General features: G+C 46.6%; 3 protein-coding genes across 6 annotated transcripts in view; 2 read left to right on the top strand and 1 right to left on the bottom strand.

The window, feature by feature from the left end:
- Dph7 (diphthamide biosynthesis 7) overlaps positions 1-5,736 on the top strand; it is a 10,631-nt gene extending 4,895 nt beyond the window's left edge. For 2 of the 4 annotated variants that reach the window (XM_031369278.1, XM_031369280.1), the window contains exons 6-9: positions 2,036-2,105; positions 2,200-2,265; positions 2,818-2,990; positions 5,126-5,736. In XM_031369278.1, the coding sequence (XP_031225138.1) occupies positions 2,036-2,105; positions 2,200-2,265; positions 2,818-2,990; positions 5,126-5,583 (767 nt within the window). In that variant the 3' untranslated portion in view covers positions 5,584-5,736. The remainder of the gene's footprint in view (positions 1-2,035; positions 2,106-2,199; positions 2,266-2,817; positions 2,991-5,125) is intronic. The other 2 variants (XM_031369279.1, XM_031369281.1) reach the window with 1 other exon arrangement.
- Positions 5,737-8,190: 2,454 nt separating this feature from the next.
- Mrpl41 (mitochondrial ribosomal protein L41) lies at positions 8,191-9,157 on the bottom strand. The gene is made up of 2 exons (XM_031369284.1): positions 8,983-9,157; positions 8,191-8,751 (listed from the first exon to the last, which is right to left on the bottom strand). Exon 2 carries the CDS (start codon positions 8,727-8,729, stop codon positions 8,322-8,324), a length of 408 nt encoding a protein of 135 aa, XP_031225144.1. The 5' UTR covers positions 8,730-8,751; positions 8,983-9,157; the 3' UTR covers positions 8,191-8,321.
- Positions 9,158-9,272: 115 nt separating this feature from the next.
- The window catches only part of Pnpla7 (patatin like phospholipase domain containing 7), a 73,100-nt gene continuing 62,210 nt past the window's right edge, over positions 9,273-20,162 (top strand). Inside the window, exons 1-8 of the mRNA XM_031369282.1 lie at positions 9,273-10,411; positions 13,543-13,617; positions 13,712-13,799; positions 14,198-14,277; positions 15,259-15,350; positions 15,706-15,846; positions 17,344-17,503; positions 19,801-19,881. Coding sequence (XP_031225142.1) covers positions 10,382-10,411; positions 13,543-13,617; positions 13,712-13,799; positions 14,198-14,277; positions 15,259-15,350; positions 15,706-15,846; positions 17,344-17,503; positions 19,801-19,881 — 747 coding nt within the window. The 5' untranslated portion in view covers positions 9,273-10,381. The remainder of the gene's footprint in view (positions 10,412-13,542; positions 13,618-13,711; positions 13,800-14,197; positions 14,278-15,258; positions 15,351-15,705; positions 15,847-17,343; positions 17,504-19,800; positions 19,882-20,162) is intronic.

Genomic DNA, 20,162 nt, shown 5'->3' on the forward strand with positions numbered 1-20,162 from the left:
AAAAAAAAAAAAAAAAAAAAAAAAAAAAAAAAGAAAAACCAAAAAAAAGAGAAAAAAAAAATCTTACTTCTAAAAGGAAAGGAAACATGACGAAAATATGTAGATTGCCTAATTTTTGAGTAGTTAATACTTTGGGGATACAGGTAGGAGAAGGAGAAATTAAGGCAATTGGCCATTTTAGGCAGCTTCTCTCCCAGGTGGCACTCAATCATGTGTGCTGGGAAAAGTTGCCTTAGAGAAGACAGGATAAAATTTAAAATACTTGATATTTCCAAGGCCTCCTGTGCTCTGGTCCCAGCTTCTCTCTTTGATCCTTTTTGTTTGATTGGTTTGTGTTTGTGTGTGTGTGTGTTTTGAGACAGGGTCTCTTTCTGTAGCCTAGGCTGTCCTGGATCTCACTAAGTACCATGGCCTTGAACTGGGATTGAAGGTGCACTACCACACCTGGCTTTTGGCTCTCTCTTTTTTTATTGAGAGGCCTGCACCAGCCCATTCCATGTGTTATTTCTCATGGACTCCAGCACTCACCATGATTCTTACTGTATGCCTAATGCTTATTTCAGTCTCCCACGGGAAGGGTCCTTATCTGTTTTATTTGCTGTCATACTCTTGAATGGTTTTTATAAAGTTCTTTAATTCTAGGATTAGTTCTACCTCAAAGAAAGCTGATTTAAAGCACAGTTAGAGTGGAGCAGTCTCTGATACTGTAGGATGAGTTTATTCATTCCACAGGTACTCACTGGGTTTTGTCATGTTGCCTCACATCTGTAATCCCCATACTCGGGAGGCTGAAGAGGAATACTGCTGTGAGTCTGATAGGCTGGGCTACGCGCATAGCCGAATGGAAAACAAAGCCAAACACAATAACCTTCATTTTCCTCCCAAAAAAAAGGAAACAAATGCCCCAAAATCAAAGTAACCCACCTCCAAACTAGAAAACCAAAACCAAACAAAGCCACAAACAGAAATACAAGCACTGTTTATGTAATAGGGATGCCTGGGCTGGAGAGGTGGCTCAGTGGTTAAGAGTATTGACTGTTCTTCCAGAGGTCCTGAGTTCAATTCCTAATATCCACATGGCAGCTCACAACTGTCTGTAACTCTAGTTTCAGGGCTTCTGACACCTGCACACAGACAGACATGCAGACAAGTAGTACTGAACATAAAATAAACAATAAAAAACGTAAAAAATAGGGATGCCTTAGCACATAGGTATTTTCTCAATGCTTACGTCAAAAGGGGAAAGTAGAAACCTAACACAAGGATTGCATACAGTGTTAAAGGTGGGATCGCCCTGGAAGCAGAAGGAGGGGCAGTGCTGGGGCAGCTGCACATCGCTCTGTTGTAGCATGTGCAGTGACCAGTGGCCTGTTGTGAGAGATCCACCGCCAGCACAGCCAGTGTGAGGATGGAAGGGCTTGAGGTGAGAGGCAGCAAGGGCAGGCCTCAGGAGGAAGTGGAGTGACTACAGAGAAGTGGCATTTCCTGATTTACAGCTTAAAATTATAGGTTATGAAACAGGAGGGGAGAGAGTCTGGAGCCTACTGACCAGGGAAGGATAAGAGTGGCTTGTACTGGATCTGGAGAGATGATTTAGTGGTTAAGAGCACTTGCTGCTCTTGCCATCAGCATGCACATGGCAGCTCACATCTGTCTGTTAACTCCAGCTTCAGGGGACTTGATGGCCTTTTCTGGCCTCCATGGATGGGTGGTGGGTGCTGGGTGTGTGAGGAATAGATGCATGTAAGATGACAGATGAATGATGAGTGGGTGGGAAACTTGTGCCTAGTCCACCTGATTCACTGGCTCCATTTTCCCAGGTCCAACTGACTAGAGCAGTAAACAGCACTTTGATCTTTCATCCAGGTTCCCTCAATTAGAATTATATACAGAGCTTAATGACTGTTTCTGGTGTTCTCTTGGGGCTTTCCTAACCAGTGGTACCATAAAAGCACACAAGAAAGGCAACTGCTCAAAGACTTTCTTGCAGACTCCTTATCCACACCATTGTGGACGGACCTCTGTCTTCCCACAGGGGGAGACGACTGCCTTCTGAGAGCCTGGGACACCAGGATGCTGGGCACACCTGTCTTCACTAGCAAAAGGTACCTGTGACCAGGGTCAGAGCTTGGGCATGGCCCCTCTGTGCTCTGTCTTAAGAGGTTTCACATGTGCCTTGTTCTTCCCCTTTGCCTCCAGACACTCTATGGGTGTGTGCAGCATCCAGAGCAGCCCCCATCAGGAGCATATACTGGCTACTGGAAGGTGAGTCCCTGGAGCACGTCTGCTGGTCTGCATTGCTCAGGTCCTCTCCACAAGGACTTCAAAATTCAATCCATAGCTCTCAACCAACCCACAGGTCAGGTATCTGGGTGCAGAAAGTGGGATTCACCTTTGTCCTTAAATATAAATGGGATAGGCAGGTTATACAGGACTTTAACTCCAGCGCTAGGGAGGCAGAGACAGTGGGGTTTTTTTGTTGTTGTTTTTGGTTTTTCGAGACAGGGTTTCTCTGTGTAGCCCTGGCTGTCCTGGAACTCACTCTGTAGACCAGGCTGGCCTCGAACTCAGAAACCCACCTGCCTCTGCCAAGTGCTGGGATTAAAGGCGTGCGCCACCACTGCCCGGCAACAGATGGATTTCTTTGAGGCCAGACTGATCTGTATAGAGTCCTAGTACAGCTAAGGCTATATCATGAGACCCTGTCTCAAAAAAATTTAGTGGGACAGGACTTGGGAGGTATTTGCTGCTACCACAAGGTTTTGGGAAAGAGTTGAGCATGGGCTTTCCTGTGTGCCAATGCTTGGATGGTTCCAGCTATGATGAACATGTTCTGCTGTGGGACACTCGGAACATAAGACAGCCATTGGCAGATGTACCAGTGCAAGGAGGTGTGTGGAGGCTCAGGTGGCACCCAGTTCACCACCATCTACTTCTGGCAGCCTGCATGCACAATGGCTTCAAGATTCTCAACTGCCAGAAGGCCATTGGTAAGTGGGGACATAAAGCTGACTTCAGGGTAGAGAGTCATTTGATTTTTCTCCATAGGCCACTCTCAGAACTTATTCCTGCCTTGAACCTCAGGTTCAAGAACACACTTTCATCCTGGCTTCCTGTGCCCAGCCTTCCTGTATTGTGCAGCTCCCTAACCCCTGGAACCCTGTCTGGAAACATTACCACTTGTCAGTGCCCTTGCCCTGCCTTCTTTGATGTTTCTGCTTTTGAACAGTTTGGACTCTGGTCACCCCATGACGCACATGTATTGTCTTCCCCCTTGTTCCCTTTCTCACAGAGCCTGGTATTAGCTAAGCTTAACTCTGCCTATGGCTATAGGTAGAGAGCTTAACTTGCAGGGCATGCTGTAGGACGAGCTGCAGGATGTGCTGCAGGATGGGCTTGGTGAACCACAACATGAGCTCACATTATCAGAACTATTTCTCATCTCCATTTCTCTTTCCAAGCCCTAACTTCTTTCTCTCCTTCTCCAGATCACAGTTTTTCTTTCTTGTCCCTCTTCTTCTACCCCACCTCTGAAGAGAAGCGGTCTGAACACTACCTCAGATTCCCATCAGATTCCCATCATTAAATTGCTGGTCTTTAAGCCATTATTACTCCTTGCATCTCTTTAGTTGTCTTTCTCTTTTAAAAAAAAAAAAAAGATTTATTTCCTTAATTTGTGTGTGTATTGCATACAGGGTCTCATGTAACCCAAGCTGGCTAAAAATTTGATACGTATTTGAAGCAGGCCTTGAACTCCATGGCAGTTCCACTGTCTCAGCATCTTGGATACTGGGATTACAGAAACAAGCATATCTGGTATCCCTGCTGGGTTTTGAGGATAATTTGCACCATGGTCACCGTGCTCCTGACTATGAGCCTGCTCTGGTTTAGTCACCCGTCCTTCCTCTTTACATGTCTTGTCCATGCAGTTGTGGCTCTGTGCTGCTGCAGTGTTTACTGGCTTATTTCTGACACTCTCCTCATATGCCAAGCTGTCTGGAGAAGTTACCAGAAAGAAACTGCTTCTGCAGGCCTACTCAGGCTGCAAGTTCTTAGCTATTGTCCTACAGCCAGAGGCAGTTGCAGCGGCTCACACTTGCTGTAGTCTTCTTGGCCTCTGTGCTATACTGAGCTCCCCATTGGTTCTTGTTCTCTCTCTGCATTCTTAACGATTTTATTTATTTTATATATATGATGAGTAGACTGTAGCTGTCTTCAGACACACCAGAAGAGGACATCAGATCCCATTACAGATGGTTGTGAGCCACCATGTGGTAGCTGGGAATTGAACTCAGGACCTCTGGAAGAGCAGTCAGTGCTCTTCACCTCTGAGTCAACTCCCCATTGGGTCTTTTTGTACTGTATGCATGCCTGGGCTCCCCATTGGTTCTTTTTTAAGATACTTAGTTTATGTAAGTGTGTGCATGGGCGCTATATGCATGCCTGGTGACTGAGGAAATACAAACCTCTGAACTGGAGTTCCTGGGAGCTATTACCTGCCGTGTGAGTGCTCCAAACTGAACCCAGGTCTTCTGCAAGAGCAGCAAGTGCTCTTAACTGTTGCTATCTCTCTTCCCCTGTGCTTCCCCATTTTTCCCCCTCATTTGCTGTTTTTCCTCTTCCCATCTTAACTCCTGTGTCCTTTGAGAATGAATTTTACCAAATCCTCCAGTTTGGAAGCATGTCTCCCGTTTGTGGGTCTTGTGTAGCCCTGGCTGATCTCAGAGACACAGTGCACATTGCAAAATGCATATCTGTTTTATTTCTCTACCCACCTGTCCACATCTTCATTCTTTTTTTTTTTTTTTTTTTTTTTTTTTTTTTTTTTTTTTTGGTTTTTCGAGACAGGGTTTTTCTGTGTAGCCCTGGCTGTCCTGGAACTCACTCTGTAGACCAGGCTGGCCTCGAACTCAGAAATCCGCCTGTCTCTGCCTCCCAAGTGCTGGGATTAAAGGCGTGTGCCACCACCGCCCGGCCACATCTTCATTCTTATACAGATTTGCCAGCTACTCAGTAAATGTGTACTAACTGAATGGCTGCCATTGGTGGAAGTTGATGGGGGCCATAAATGGAGGCTGATTAGCTTTGAGTAATGCTGTTTTTCCTCTTTTGTCTCTTACTACAGAGGAGAAGCAGGACATAACTGTTTTAATATCTCACAACATGCCTAACTCATTAGTATATGGGGCTGACTGGTCCTGGCTTTTCCATTCCACGAAGCCCACATCAACCTGGTCCTTTGATCAAAGTGACCTTGGAGTCAAAGCAGCAGACCACTGCAGCCTAAAGGTTGCCAAGGAGCAGCCAGCACATTCTCATCAGCGAACCGTGGGTCATCAGGTGGAAGGCCCTGCTGGAGCTCACAGCAGAGCTGAACTGAAGGCTTCTCTCCTTCCATTAACAGAGGACATGAAAAACAGCAGTCAAGGGTTCTCATCGCACGGTCTCAGCCACTTTGACAATGGCCTCCTGGCCACCTGCTCCTTTTATGACCATGTTCTCCACCTTTGGAAGTGGGAGGCAAATCAAGCTTGCACTCTTAGCAGTGATCCTGGATGTGATTTGGGGAGTGCTGACCATTGAGAATGGACTCTGTGATTCTGTTTTGGCAGTGAATGATATTTTTCAGCTCTACAACTAAGTGTCTTGGGTATATTTTGACTTTCAGTTCTTCATTTGTATTAAGTCCCTGCTTATATTAAATAACTTTTTTTTTTAATTTTTAAAAATTTGTAATTATGTGTATGCATCTCTGTGTGTGGTTGCTGGAAGAAGCCAGAGAGGATACTGGATCCCCTTGGAGCTAGGGTTACTAATGGTTGTGAGCTACCATGTGGGTTCTAGGAACCATACTTGTGGGTCATAATTATTTTATGTGTATGAGTGGTTTTTTTTTTTTTTTTTCGAGACAGGGTTTGTCTGTATCCCTGGCTGTCCTGGAACTCACTCTGTCGACCAGGCTGGCCTCGATCAAGATTTATTATTTTTATGTGAGTACATTGTTACTGTCTTCAGACACACCAGAAGAGGGCATCAGATCTCATTATAGATGGTTGTGAGCCACCATATGGTTGCTGGAAATTGAACTCAGGACCTCTGGAAGAGCAGTCAGTGCTCTTAACCGCCGAGCCATCTCTCCAGCCTGTGTTTGAGAGTTTTATTGTGCCCATGTGTGCCTGGTGCTCCTGGAGGACAGAAGAGGATATTGAATCACCTGGAAGTAAGAGTTGCAGATAGCCGGCAGTAGTGGCGCACGCCTTTAATCCCAGCACTTGGGAGGCAGAGGCAGGCGGATTTCTGAGTTCAAGGCCAGCCTAGTCTACAGAGTGAGTTCCAGGACAGCCAGTGCTATACAGAGAAACCCTGTCTCTGTCTCGAAAAAACAAACAAAACAAAACAAAACAAAAAAAGAGTTATAGATAGCTGTGAGTCACCTTTGCAAGTGCTGGAAGAGTAGAGAGCACTACTAACCCCTGAACCATCTCTAGCCTGCAGCCCCTAAACAGTTTTGATCTTTGTGATTCCACAGATACCACTGTGCACATATGGAGATCACAGAACAATGTGCAGAAGCTGGGTCTCCTATCATGTGTCCAGGGATCCAACTCAGGTGTCAGGCTTGGCAGGAAGTACCACTGAGCCATCTTGCTAGCTCTACAGCCTGTATCTCTTTTATTTGGCTTTTCGAGACAGGGTTTCTCTGTGTAGCCCTGGCTGTCCTGGAACTCACTCTGTAGACCAGACTGGCCTTAAACTCAGAAATCAGCCTGCCTCTGCCTTCCAAGTGCTGGGATTAAAGGCATGCACCACCACCGCCCGGCAGAATTTATTTCCTAAACAGAGGTTTTACTTTTTTTGGTGCTGGAAGTGACACTATCCAAACAATATTCCTAGCTCTGAAGTAATTTTAAAAGTGGGTAATAAAGTAAAAGGAGGTGTGTAAACGTAAGCTGCTCCAGGGAACACAAACTTGAATTATTTGTTATGGTCAGTATGGGGCATTCAGCACTTAGTCATAGCATTAATAACTTCATCAGTTCTTATGTCTAGATAGATGGGTTCTGTGGGAACACATCAGGCTATGGAGTTATCAAGAGTCCCATTTTAATTGTCTTATCTGGGAAGAGAGGGCGTTGGAATGTGTCTAAGCCTCAGTATGATACACAAGTGTTCAGAAGAGAAAATGTTATTTTTTAAATGAAGTTCCATCAAATATAGGGATTTGCACATGGTAGACAAGTGATGGTTACCTAGTACTAAACATTATTCCCAGCTATCTTGTCCTTCCCTGGGCCTATATATTACAGGCTAATCATAAGCTTACTATGTAGTCTAAGCTGGTTGGGCTTTAATGTGGTGATGCATTCCTTAAATTCCAGCACTCAAGGAAGCACAGGAAGACATATCTGTCAGGCTGAGGGCAGTCTGGTGGTCTACATAACAAGTCCTAGGACATCAGGACTCTTGTCTCCAAAAAAAAAGGTGTGTGTCTTACTACATAGCCCAGGCTGGACTGAAACTTGTAACCCCTTCTTAGTCTCCTTAAGTGTGCAATACTATCTTGTTTGTTTGTATGTATATATACACATGAGTGTGGCAGATAAGAGGTCAGCCTGGGGTGCCATTTCAGATGGCCTTATCTTTTTTGAGCCATGGTCTATTGCTGGGATTTGAGGTTAGCTGACTATAGTCTAGACTTGGCTGGGCAGCAAGCCCGAAAGATCCTGTTGTCTCTTTCCTATTGCTGAGATTACAAGCATGGGCTTAACTTGGGTCTTCATGAATACATGGTAAGCACTATATGGACTCAACTCCCCAGTTGTCATGTTATTTTCTAATGAAATAACTATTTCTTGGTTATCATTAAAAGGATCACTTCTCAACTGTTGGTCCAATTATTTAAAAAAAAAATTAAATATAAGGGTTAGCTAAGTCTTAAATGGAACAAATAATGTCTGAGGGGCTATGATGAATCAGGTAGACTGGTCATGAAAGCAGTTTGGCACTGACTGCTCTTGCGACTTCCATCTTTGGGCTTTCCTTGGGGATGGCTACTTCCACCCAACAGGAATTATCCTCACCTTGGAATCAGAGAAGTGTGCCCCAAGGGCTGACTTGGTTGGGATTTGTTATGAACTCAGTAGCTTCTGCATAAGAGCCTGCCCTACAGCACACTTAAAACACACATTGTACGAGATACTAAAGGCATTTAATAAAAGTGCACTAGGAAGCTGCCCTTACTCTTTGAGACACTCAGAATCCAAGGTTGGTCAGTATTGTCTCCACTTTGTAGACAAACCTTTGGCCACTGCCAAGGTCTTCTAGCGTGGGAAATTCTTAGGATACAATTGGAACAGCTTGCCTTCCTGTGTGGGCTCGAAGCCATATTTCTCCAGGTTGTCAGCATCAAAAGTCCCTTCTTTAAAGTCTTTTTCGATAGCAGGTGCAACTGTTTCCAGGAAGAGCATTTTGGCAGTTAGAGGTGTGTCTATGCCTGCAGGAGCTCGGTAATTAACGTAGGGCTTGAGCTTGAAGCCGGTCAAGTCAGGGACGACAAATTCCGGGACCATTTCTTTTATCTTCATAAACTTCCCATCAGAAGTATAGATGCCTGTTCTCTTGGCACCCCGACTCTTAGTGAAGGTGCGTGGTCCCCGCTTGCTTGTCCACTTGCTCATCCTGTCCGCTCCCCGCACCAGGCCTTGAGTCACGGCAGTCAGGAAACCCATCTGGGCTCTGGATAAATCAGCTCTGAAAGAACAAGGCAGTTGAAGGAGTCAATCAGAACCAAACGAACTTACCCAGAACCGGAGAGCCCAAGAGCAAAAATGGCTGTGGAGTCTGCAGGAGCTGACGAGACGAGAAGCCGCGGGCTCAGAAGGACCCAAGATCCCTCTTAAGGAGACTACTCCTGGCCCGGAAAGATTCCGGACCCCGAAGAACCCCATGCAAGCGGCGCCAACTGGAAACGCTCAAACCGACCTGGGCTGACGGCTCTAGAGCTCGGCCCGCAAGCCTCTTCTCCCTTTCGACCTGAGACAGCTCAGACTCGGTTTCCCCCAGCCGAGCCGTTTAAAACACTGCCTGACCGCTCCTTCACAGGCACAGCAAGGTCCTCACTGCGTTCCCGACTGTAGGCGGGGTCAGACACTCCGTAGCAAGGGCCTCGCGGACTGGTCACCAAGGCGCCCAATGCCCAGCCTCGCCGAGCGGAGGGCGGGCGGCCCAGGGGACTAAGCCAATCCGTGCAGTCGCGCAGAGCCGGATGTGGATGGAGCGCGCGCCGCCCTGCTCTCTCGCCTTGAGCCGGGAGGTGGCGGTCGGGCTCCAGCCTGTCGTCGAGCCGTCGCTCTTAGCGCTCGTCAGCCCCAGGACAGAAGACTCACAACTGCTGCGCCCTGATCCGGCCGCGGGACTGGTGCGGGCGTCATCCGTGCTGCCCTAGGTGTTGGGAGTAGGGACTTGCGGACGCTCCAAGTCACTTTGACCCGCGGTTTCCCGGACTGTCGCACTATCGAGGACCGGCCAGTGACCGGCGGTCTACCCCACGGTCCGGCGCGTGGCCAAGTCTACGTGGGTCCTAGTGGTCCTCTAGTTAACTAACTTTGTTCCCACCACACGCACCGAGACTGTGATGTCGTCCACACGGTGCCCGCTGTGGCTGCTCTCTTCACCCTTCACCTCTCTCCTTTGATACCCCGTTCTCTGGTCCCCTCGGGGAAAGGGGGTTTACTCCTCGGCTATAATCATCTCCTCTTCCCTCACTCCTCCTGATCGAGACCCCTTTTAGGCTGGGATCTTTCCAGAGCTGGGAGGCCTCTACACCGCTTTCCTTATCTTTCCTCTTGCCTACTTGACCCCGCCCGGGTGAGGCCCACCCTCTAGCTGATCACATTTCCTGGTCGCCTGCCTCTTTCATCCCTGTTCTGCTTCGCTCTTGGGCCACTTTCTTAGCTATCCCACCAGTCTCAGCTACCCCACCTCCCTGAACTGTCAGCCACTTTACACTTCTGGTCTCCTCCTCTAACTCCACCTCCCAACCACAATCGGCCCGTTCCCACGTGGCCGCTTGATCCCCGACTCTGGTGCTCAACTCCCCAGCCCCCACCGCAACCTCTGGCCGCTGTTGTGGGTTCCCCTTAGACCACGTGAGTGCTGTTTACAGGAGACGGAAGCACACAGAAAAAGCAGACGCTTCTGGAAAACAACTTGTTTTGGAGCACAGAGTTCTGAAGTCCCTTTCAGTAAGAGTGTGGAAAGTTCGTGTGGAAAGGAGCTGGCAAGGCTGGAACTACAGCTGTCCTGCTGTAAAGGTTCTGGTAGAGCAGCTTGTCTCAGCCCGTGTCTCCTTTTCGCCCTCCACATTGCTTTGCTTTCAGTCATGCAGAAAGAGGAAGATGTCTGCCCTGAGGTAGGTAGACCAGACATGGACCCAAACCCTAAGAGTCCCCAGGTGGAGCTTTTCCAGAGATCAGAAGGACCCTTTGCCTCAGGTGTCTACCGAGGCTTCTTGAAGACCTAGGGAATGTGGGAGTGGTGACTCAGTCTGTTTTCCTGTCCGAGCTGGACACTTGTTGCTAGACAATGCTTCTTCACAGTGTGGACTATGGAACTTGGCTGCTAGATCATTAGGAAGCCTTCTTTTCCCCTCTGAGGATCACAGTTGTTATTCCCTGTTTTCTCTTAGGACTTTGGTATTTAAAGTCTTTTTCTCAGTCTAACACTAGCCGCATCCCTTTATTATTATTATTTTTATTATTATTATTTTGACACAGCGTCTCTCTACAAAACTGTGGAACTCACTCTGTAGAACAGAATGACCTTTAACTCGTAGAGATCTGCCTGCCTCTGACTCCCAAGTGCTGGGATTTTTTTTTATAAGCAAGAAAACTAAATCCATAAGAATAACTGTAAAAAGCTAAACAGGCTGGGATGATCCTCTGTGGTAGACTGTATGTAGTTGCCTTTCCTTAGATAAGGTAAACTCAGAAAAACACAGAAGGCGTGGTTGCTGTGTTCTTGTGTACCCCAGTTGATGTAGTTTTTTTTTTTTCCCCCACTTTGGTTTTTTTTTTTTTTGTTTTTTTTTTTCGAGACAGGGTTTCTCTGTATAGCCCTGGCTGTCCTGGAACTCAGAAATCAGCCTGCCTCTCCTCCCAAGTGCTGGAATTAAAGGCATGCACCACCACTGCCCGGCTAAAACTCTGGCCGATGTAATCTTGAGAGCTGAGCTGGGGCAGTGGAGAAGGGAAGTGGGTGCCTCAGTTTTGAAACCAAAAACATACTGGCATACACTGTACAACAGGGTTCTGGTTAACAATAGACCACATGCAATAGTGATCCCACAGATTGTATCAATTGGTGGGGTAATATACCTTGTGACATTTGCACTTTGCGACATCGCACTATGAGGAGATAACCTATGAGCATACTGGGCCAGGCAGTGGTGTCCACTGCCTTTAATTCCAGCACTGCCAAAACAAACAAACAAAAAAGATACTGGTTATTTAGAGACAGGGTTTCCTGTGTAGCCCTGGCTGTCCTGGAACTCACTTGTAGACCAGGCTCTCCTTGAACTCAGCCGCCTGCCTCTGCCTTCCCATTCATTGCTGGGATTAAAGGCATGAAACACCAACTCCTCCCAAGCATACTTAGTGGAACGTGTTCTTCCTCATCCTTAAACAATACTCAGTAGCTCCCCCTGAACTAAGATCACAAGGATGAGTTTTCTAGGCAACCCACTTACTCTGTTAAGATGCAGAACTGTGAGTTTGGGGTTCTGTGTTGTGTGGCCTTCAGCTCTCCTTGGCTTCTGGAGGGGATTGCTGAAACTGGGGCATGCTATTTGTTTTTAAGGCTAAGCTTTGGTCCTTAGCAGTTAGGTAGAAACTGCAGAGGATGGATAAATGGGCCCCTGCACTATTCAGCTCCTAACTGCTTGGGAGAAAGGGGTAGCTGGATATCAGAGGACTCAGGGAAAGCTGCAGGTCTGGGGTTTTTTGTTTGTTTGTTTTGTCTTTAGCTTTTGGGGACAGCTTCCCTTGTGGGTCACCCCTCACCCTTATATCCTGAGTTCTTACTCCCCTGCCACCTTCCCTCCCCTGGATCTGGTCCTTGGACATCTAAAGTCCTGTCAGTGCCTTCTTGGAGATCACAGGTGGCAGAGACAGGACTCTCTTTAGGATGGGAGCAATATTGGATGTCCCAAATTCCAGATGGATCTTTCCTTGGGGCTTTTTGTCCAGTGCCCCTTTTTGCTTTGAAAACTGCATCTCACTGGTTGTCGAGGCCATGCTTGAACTCCTGAGTACGTATGATCCTCTTGCCTCATCCTTTCAAGTAGTTGGGACTAACGTGATACATGTTATACTCTGAGCATTCATTCTGACTGGGCTCTCATGGATCCTGGGGTCTGCGGTCCTGTTGGTATCCAGAGGAACCAAGGGATAGCTTTGACGGCCCCTAGGCTTACTTCTTGAGGACTGGGGAGCCACAAGTTGGGTTTATTATTTGCCAGTAGTACGGTGCTAACCATCCCAGTGCTGAAGGAGACAAGTTGCTGCTTTTCTGTCCTTACAGTTGAGCTCAGAGGGCCTCAGCACCCCTGCAAGATCACTGATCATTTCTCTAAAATTAAAAATATAGTTATTGGGGCTGGAGAGATGGCTCAGTGTTTAAAAGCACTGACTGCTGTTTCAGAGGTACTGAGTTCAATTCCCCGCAACTACATGGTGACCTACAATCATCTGTAATGGGATCCGATACACTCTTCTGGTGTGTATGAGTAACAGTGTACTCATATACATAAAATAAATAAATAAATAAATAAATCTTAAGAAAAAAGAACGAACAAGCAAAATTTTAAAAAATATATAGTTATTGAACTGGAGAGATGGCTCAGAGATTTAAGAGCACTGGCTGTTCTTCCAGAGATCTGGAGTTCAATTCCCAGCAATCACATGGTGGCTCACAACCATCTATAATGAAATCTGGTGCCCTCTTCTGGCATGCAGGCAGAATACTCTACATAATAAGCAAATATTAAAAAAAAAAAAAAGACAAGTATAGCTGAGCAGTGGTGGCGCACGCCTTTAATCCCAGCACTTGGGGGGCAGGGGCAGGCAGATTTCTGAGTTCGAGGCTAGCCTGGTCTACAGAGTGAGTTCCAGGACAGCAAGGGCTACACAGAGAAACCCTGTCTCGAAAAAACAAACAAACAAACAAACAAAAGACAAGTATAAATAAAGTTATTACATTTCTTTGTGTATGTGTGTAACTATGTAAATGTAATGGAGGTCAGAGAACAACTCTGGCAGTCTGCTCTATAAAGTACCATAGGACTTTCCAGGATTAATCTCAGGTCTTCAGACTCGGCTATAGATGCCTTGTCCACTGAGTTGTCCGGTAAGCTCCATTTCTCAAAAGTCTTCAGGGCTATTGATTTTTCTCCCTAGCTCCTGACTTGCTTTTGTCCTTTAATCAAGCTCACACTGAGACATTGGGCCCCTTGTCTGCCCACCCTGACTTCTGTTCTCTCCTCAGGCTGGCTACTGTTTGGGTACCACCCTGAGCTCCTGGAGGCTGCATTTCATGGAGGAGCATTCCCAGTCCACCATGGTAATCCCTATGGGCTGCCCAGGGGGTGGGCCTTGTTAGGCCTGTGGCTGTGTTTGGCCTTGCTGACCCTCCTGTTATCTCCCACCCTGTGTAGCTGATAGGGATTGCAATTGGCACCTTCCTGACGCTGGCCTTCGTTGGTATTACCTTCTTTTTTGTGTACAGAAGAGTGAGCAGATTGAGTGAGTACCTTGGTTTGGACTCTGGCTGAACAGTGGGGATTTTGTTGCATTTGTGTCCTAAGAGGTATTTAGAGCTTCTTTTAGCTTCCGTCAAAGCCTTGTTAGAATGTGCTTGTCTACTTGGGTTCAGCTTGACATTCCCAGTCTGTCCAGAGCTAGGATCCAGTAAGAACAGAAGAAACTCCTTAGTCTTCTAAGATGAGTCTCCTATGTTACCGCTTTTCCGGCTGTTGCCAGGAGCGGTAGCCAGGGACAGGGTTTATCATTAGCACCTTCATGTTCAGGGCTTCTCCTGTGCTTGCAGTTTGTTGTAGTTGCAGCCACGTTCACTACACAGCCATTCGAGGATAGTCACCCAGATCCCTGCTATCTCATATGCTCCCTCTCTCTTCTCACAGGACAAGCAGAAGCCACCCCTCAGTACAGGTTCCGGAAGAGAGACAAAGTAATGTTTTATGGCCGGAAGATCATGAGGAAGGTAACTTGCATGGAAGCCCTGGGTTGCACAAGACAGTGGTGAGAATCTCTTCTAAACAGTCCTTTGTGGAATGGGGATCTGCTGCTCGCAAGCCCTCAAGCTCCTGATCTCTGCAGCTCCTGATACATGGTGCTATCTGCTCTGGTCCCAGGGCTTCTGCTGCTGGGTACAGGATTTAGGAGATGGTTTAAGTCATCCTGAGTATTATCTAACTCCCTGTAAGAACATCCACATTTTACCTAGAAATACCTCACTTGCCCTGGAGGCAGCCAGGGAGGCATGGTGTTGGTAGATGTATATCTGGCTTGAAACACGTGAACTGCTTTGGCAACTGCTAAGGACAGGGGCACTTGGGCTTTCTGATGTGCTGGTTTGTGTTAATAAGAAATGGGATAGGAAACTGCTTTTCAGAAATATTCCTGGGTACAGAATGGATAGGCACAGAGCATGTGTTTGCCCCAAGGTAGGTGGTCATTGCCAGATTGGGAAAGGAGAGCCACAGGACTCATGTCCCAGGAACGCTGGTAGAATAGTGCCATGTCTAATGACTACAATTATCTTAAGGTAAAAAACTGTGGCCTCTTTTCTATGTTTGTGGGAGTTCCAGATCATAACTCTGTAGTCCTCCTGCACTGAGGGTCAGGGACTGGTGTCTAGGGATGAGCAGGCTGGTCTGAGTCCTTGTTAGTTGCCATAGCTGGTCCCTTCGGCTTTCTTTCCCTCCCCTCAGGCTTGGCCACTTTAGGGCACTGAGGACTATTCTGTGGGGTTTATGGGACTGTGTGGTGTGCTCTTGTCCAAATGGCATCCCTCCTTGACTGCTCTATCTCCTTCAAGAAACTAGGCGGGTAGGTGGGGGTTGATAACTCAGGTCAGGAAAGTAGCAAATCATAACCAGGTCCAGGGGACAGACTCTGAGCCTGAGAGCTTAGACCTTGCCAGTCACAGTGTTGGTACCCTGTCTTTCTCTTGGTTCTGCAGGTGACCACACTCCCCCATACTTTGGTTGGGAATACCTCTGCACCCCGGCAGCGAGTCAGGAAGAGGACCAAAGTGTTGTCTTTGGCCAAGAGGTACTGAGAATTCCCTTATGGTTCTTACCATTGCTGTGGGTCCTCTCATGTCAGAACACACCAAGGCAGAAGCTTCTCTGGGCTTCGAAATTTGAGTATCGGGTACCCAATAGTATTGGGTTTGGGTTCTGTGATTTCATTTGTTTGTTTGTTTATTTATTTATTTATTTATTTGGTTTTTCAAGACAGGGTTTCTCTGTGTAGCCCTGGCTGTCCTGGAACTCATTCTGTAGACCAGGCTGGTCTCGAACTCAGAAATCTGCCTGCCTCTGCCTCCCAAGTGCAGGATTAAAGGCGTGCACCACCACTGCCTGGTGGCTCCATGATTTCTTATTTAAGTGTCTCTGCTTTGCAGGATTCTGCGCTTTAAGAAAGAGTATCCTACTTTGCAGCCAAAAGAGCCCCCACCCTCCCTGCTTGAGGCTGATCTTACAGAGTTTGATGTGAAGAACTCTCATCTGCCATCAGAAGTTTTGTACATGTTGAAAAATGTTCGGTAAGTCAGTGGGTGGGCAGCTAGAGGGTTTCGTCCAGGGCATGTCTCTGGAGGCATCCACTTTCCTTCCTTGGATTGTCTTTAGTGTAGCTTTCCTATGTCAGGGATGGTTGGCAAAACTTATTGTCTTCCCACCTCGAGACTGTGGCTTCCATGCTTCATGGTAGCAGAAATGTTCAGCAGAGTCAGGGTGCATTGGGTGTGTGGAATCCCGTGGTCAGCTCACCTGTTTAGCTGTTCCTTCCTGTTCTACTCAATACTTGGCAGCATTTTTATCCCTAGTAGCAAACTCAAGAGTAAGTGTGAGAAGTTGTGTGTGGTTCAGAAACTGCAAGCTGGCTCCCACACTCCACCCCACCACTCTTTCACCTTTCCTGACAGGATCTTGCTGTGTAGCCTAAGCTGGCCTTCAGCTTGCAATCCTGTGGCTCATCCTCCCAAATGCTGACATTCGTGTACCATTCTGTCAGCTTCCTGTTTTTTAAGGATACATTATTTTTACCTTTTGAAATATTATTGTTGGGGGGGGATAATGTACAAGTGAAGGCAGGTACACACGAGCCACAGCACGTATGCGGAGATCAGAGGATAGTTTTGTGGAGTTAGTTCTCCTCTTTCCATCTTCATGTTGTGTGGTTTGAATAAGAATGACCCCCCACAGCTGGGCAGTGGTAGTACACGCCTTTAATCCCAGCACTTGGGAGGCAAAGGCAGGCAGATTTCTGAGATTTCTGAGTTTGAGGCCAGGCTAGTCTACAGAGTGAGTTCCAGGACAGCCAGGGCTACACAGAGAAGAAACCCTTCTCAAAAAAAAAAAAAAAGAATGACCCCCACAGGCTCATATATTTGAATTCTTAGTCATAAGGGAGTGGTACTATTTCAGAAGTATTAGGAGGTGTGGCCTTGTTGGAGAAAGCGTGTCACTGGGGATGGGCTTTGAGGTTTCAAAAGGCCCTGACCCCACCATATACATGTCTGTGGATCAGGATGTAGCTCTCAGCTACTGCTCCTGCATCATGCATGCCACCATGCTTCTACCATGATGATAATAGACTAAACCTCAGAAACTGTAAGCAAGCCCTCAGTTAAATTCTTTTGTAAGAGCTGCCAGGGTAATGATGTCTCTTCACAGCCTTAGAACTATGACTGAGGTATGTGGGCTCTGAGAATTGAACTGCAGGTTGGGAGACTTGTGGCACAAGTGTTTTCCCTGCTGAGCCACCTCATGGCCCATGTCCCTCTTTTTTTATGCTTGTACATCATTGGGGAGGGGTTTTTGCCTTCTGTTTTGTGTTTGCCTTACATTACTACTCATAGTGAGAAGTTTTTGAGTTGATAGTTATCTCAGAAGTTTAAAATTCTGATTGCCTAGAATGCCAGATGAGCTGAATCAGCCTTATAGAGATCTAGGCTAGCCCTGGCTCTACTGCTAGTGGGGACAGTGGCCTATATCCCCTTCCCTTCCTTCATTGAGAGCATTTGTTCTGTTTGTTGCAGAGTTCTAGGCCACTTTGAGAAGCCACTATTCCTGGAACTTTGCAAACATATGGTCTTTGTGCAGCTGCAAGAGGGGGAGCATGTATTCCAGCCTGGGGAGCCGGACATCAGCATCTATGTGGTTCAGGATGGACGGCTGGAGGTCTGCATCCAAGATGCTGTGAGTCAGTGGCCAGGGTGGGGCGAGGGCAAGGTCTGTAACTCCTGACCTAGGGGATCCTACACTCTCACACAAATACACATGCAGTCAAATCACTAATGTACGTTAAAAAAAAAAAAAAGTTAGTGTAGAATTTTAACCTTAGTTCCTTGGAAAAATCAAGTCTTATCCATTGTTCAAACACAGTTGCTATTTTTATTTTGGTAACACAAAACACACACATACATACATTGAGACACTTTCATTCAGTAGTCCAAGGACAACCTGGAACTCACTGTGTAGTGCAGGCTGTCCTCGAGTTCATGGCAGTCCACCTACCTTGGCCTCTTGAGTGCTGGGATTACAGTCCTGAGCCAACACACCTGACATGTCATCTTTGTTTTTTTTTAAGATTTATTTATTTTTATATATATGTGTATTTTGTCACTATCTTCACCCACACCAGAAGAGGGCATCAGATCCCATTATAGATGGTTGTGTGCCACCATGTGGTTGCTGGGAATTGAATTCAGGAGATCTGGAAGACCAGTCAGTGAGCCATCTCTCCAGCCCCTGACATGTTATCTTTACTGTTAGGCACATATAAGTCTCTGATTCAAAAATATTGTAATTTTTATTGATTATAACTAAATTTGGTTACAGTTTTCTACAGTGGCCTCATTTGTAGTCAGTCTAACTAATTAATTTAAGCTGTGTATTGGGAAGCTGTGGCTGAGTTTGACAGGATTTTTTTTTGTTAGTCCTCTACTGTGTGTGCGTGTGCATGAGTGTGTATGTTAGGCTTCCTATTGCTGTTATAAAATACTGACTAAGAGCAACTTGGGGAGGAAATGGTTTATTTCAGCTTATAGTTCCATATCACAGTCTATCATCAAAGAAAGGCAGGACAGGAACTCAAGACAAAAACCTAGAGGTAGGAACTGAAGCAGGAGCTGTGGAAGAATGCTACTTACTGCCTTTCCCCTCCCATGTAAAGGCCAGAGAACAATGTTTGGAAATTTGTTCTCTTCTTTTACTGTGGGGCTCCAGGGATCAAATGCAGGTTGTCAGTCTTGCAGGGCAGTACCTTTAACCACTGAGCCATCTCACTGGGCCATACTTGACACTTTGGGGGTGTTGGGGGTGGGGACAGTCTCACTATCTGTGGCAATACAATATTATGGAAATAAATGCTACTTTTAAAGAGACTAGAACTTGGGGCTAGAGAGATGGCTCAGTGGTTAAGAATACTGACTGCTCTTCTGAAGTCCTGAGTTCAAATCCCAGCAACTACATGGTGGCTCACAACCATCCTTAGTGAGATCTGATGCTCTCTTCTGGGGTGTCTGAAGACAGCTGCAGCTAGCAGGCTGGAGTGAGCGAGCAGGCCAGAGTGAGCCTGAAGACAGGTACAGCTGAGTGTTGGCTCAGTGGTTAAGAGCACTGACTGCTTTTCCGGAGGTTCTGAGTTCAAATCCCAGCAACCACGTGGTGGCTCACAACCATCTGTAATGAGATTAGATGCCCTCTTCTGGTGTGACTGAAAATAGCTACAGTGTACTTACATATAATAAAAATAAAATTAAAAAAAAGAGAGAGAGAGAGACTAGAACTTGTTCTGGACCTTATAGTTGATAATATACTGTGAGTGACTTGAGACAGTACTGATACCCTATTGCGCACTCAGCCTGTTTGTTTAGCCAGCCTTTAAGAGAACAGTGTAACAGCCAACCCTACTTGCTTTGGATTTCCTCCACATCAACTTTTACAAGCTAAGCTAATATATAGCTGTAGTTTTAAATTATCTGTTTCTTCCATACTCCTGACCTACAAATAATGCTTGTATATATATGTATATACATATGTATACACATATACATACACATGTATCGTGTTCAAGACAACATGTAACCCTGGCTGGCTTGGAAGTCACTATTCAGACCAGGCAGGCTTATAGTTCTCAGAAATCTGCCTGCCTCTGCCTCCCAAGTGCTGGGGTTAAAGGCCACCACCACCCAGTGTTTGTTATTTGTGTATGTATGTACATGTGTGTATGTGTGTGTGTATCTATGTATTTTAACATTTACCATCTTCCTTCAAGCTTATGAACTAAGCAGGTGATTATGAGCCCCCTGAAGTGGGTGCTGGGAACCCAGCTTGGATCCTGTGGAAGCTCAGCAAGTACTCTAGTGTTGAGCTATTTCTGTAGCTCTGTTTATGGTATGTCTTAATCCTGCTGACTCCAGCCAACTGTTCTGGGTGCCAGCTGGGCCTCTTTGCCCTGTACTGACACCTGTCACTCTGTTCTCTAAGCATAGGATGGTACCGAGGTGGTGGTCAAAGAGGTCCTGCCAGGGGACAGTGTCCACAGTCTCCTCAGCATTTTGGATGTGATCACGGTGAGTATCCTCTACCGCGTCCCTGCCGTAGGTGCCCAGGCATCTCTGACTAGCCCTCAAGGTCTGTGCTTCCTGTCTTGCTAGAGCTCACATGAGTTCTGTTCTGTATCTGTACAGGTGAGAGGGGCTGTCTAGGATGAGAAGGGCCCTCACCCTGTAGTTAAGGAGGTGTCTATGGGAACAGCTTTGACATTGTGTTTAAGATAGAATGTACTGAACTAACTAGTACCCTCGGAGCTCCCAGGGTCTCAACCACCAACCAAGGACTGCACATAGAGGGG

Source organism: Mastomys coucha, unplaced genomic scaffold, assembly GCF_008632895.1.
Source record: "Mastomys coucha isolate ucsf_1 unplaced genomic scaffold, UCSF_Mcou_1 pScaffold15, whole genome shotgun sequence".
Classification (NCBI taxonomy): domain Eukaryota; kingdom Metazoa; phylum Chordata; class Mammalia; order Rodentia; family Muridae; genus Mastomys; species Mastomys coucha.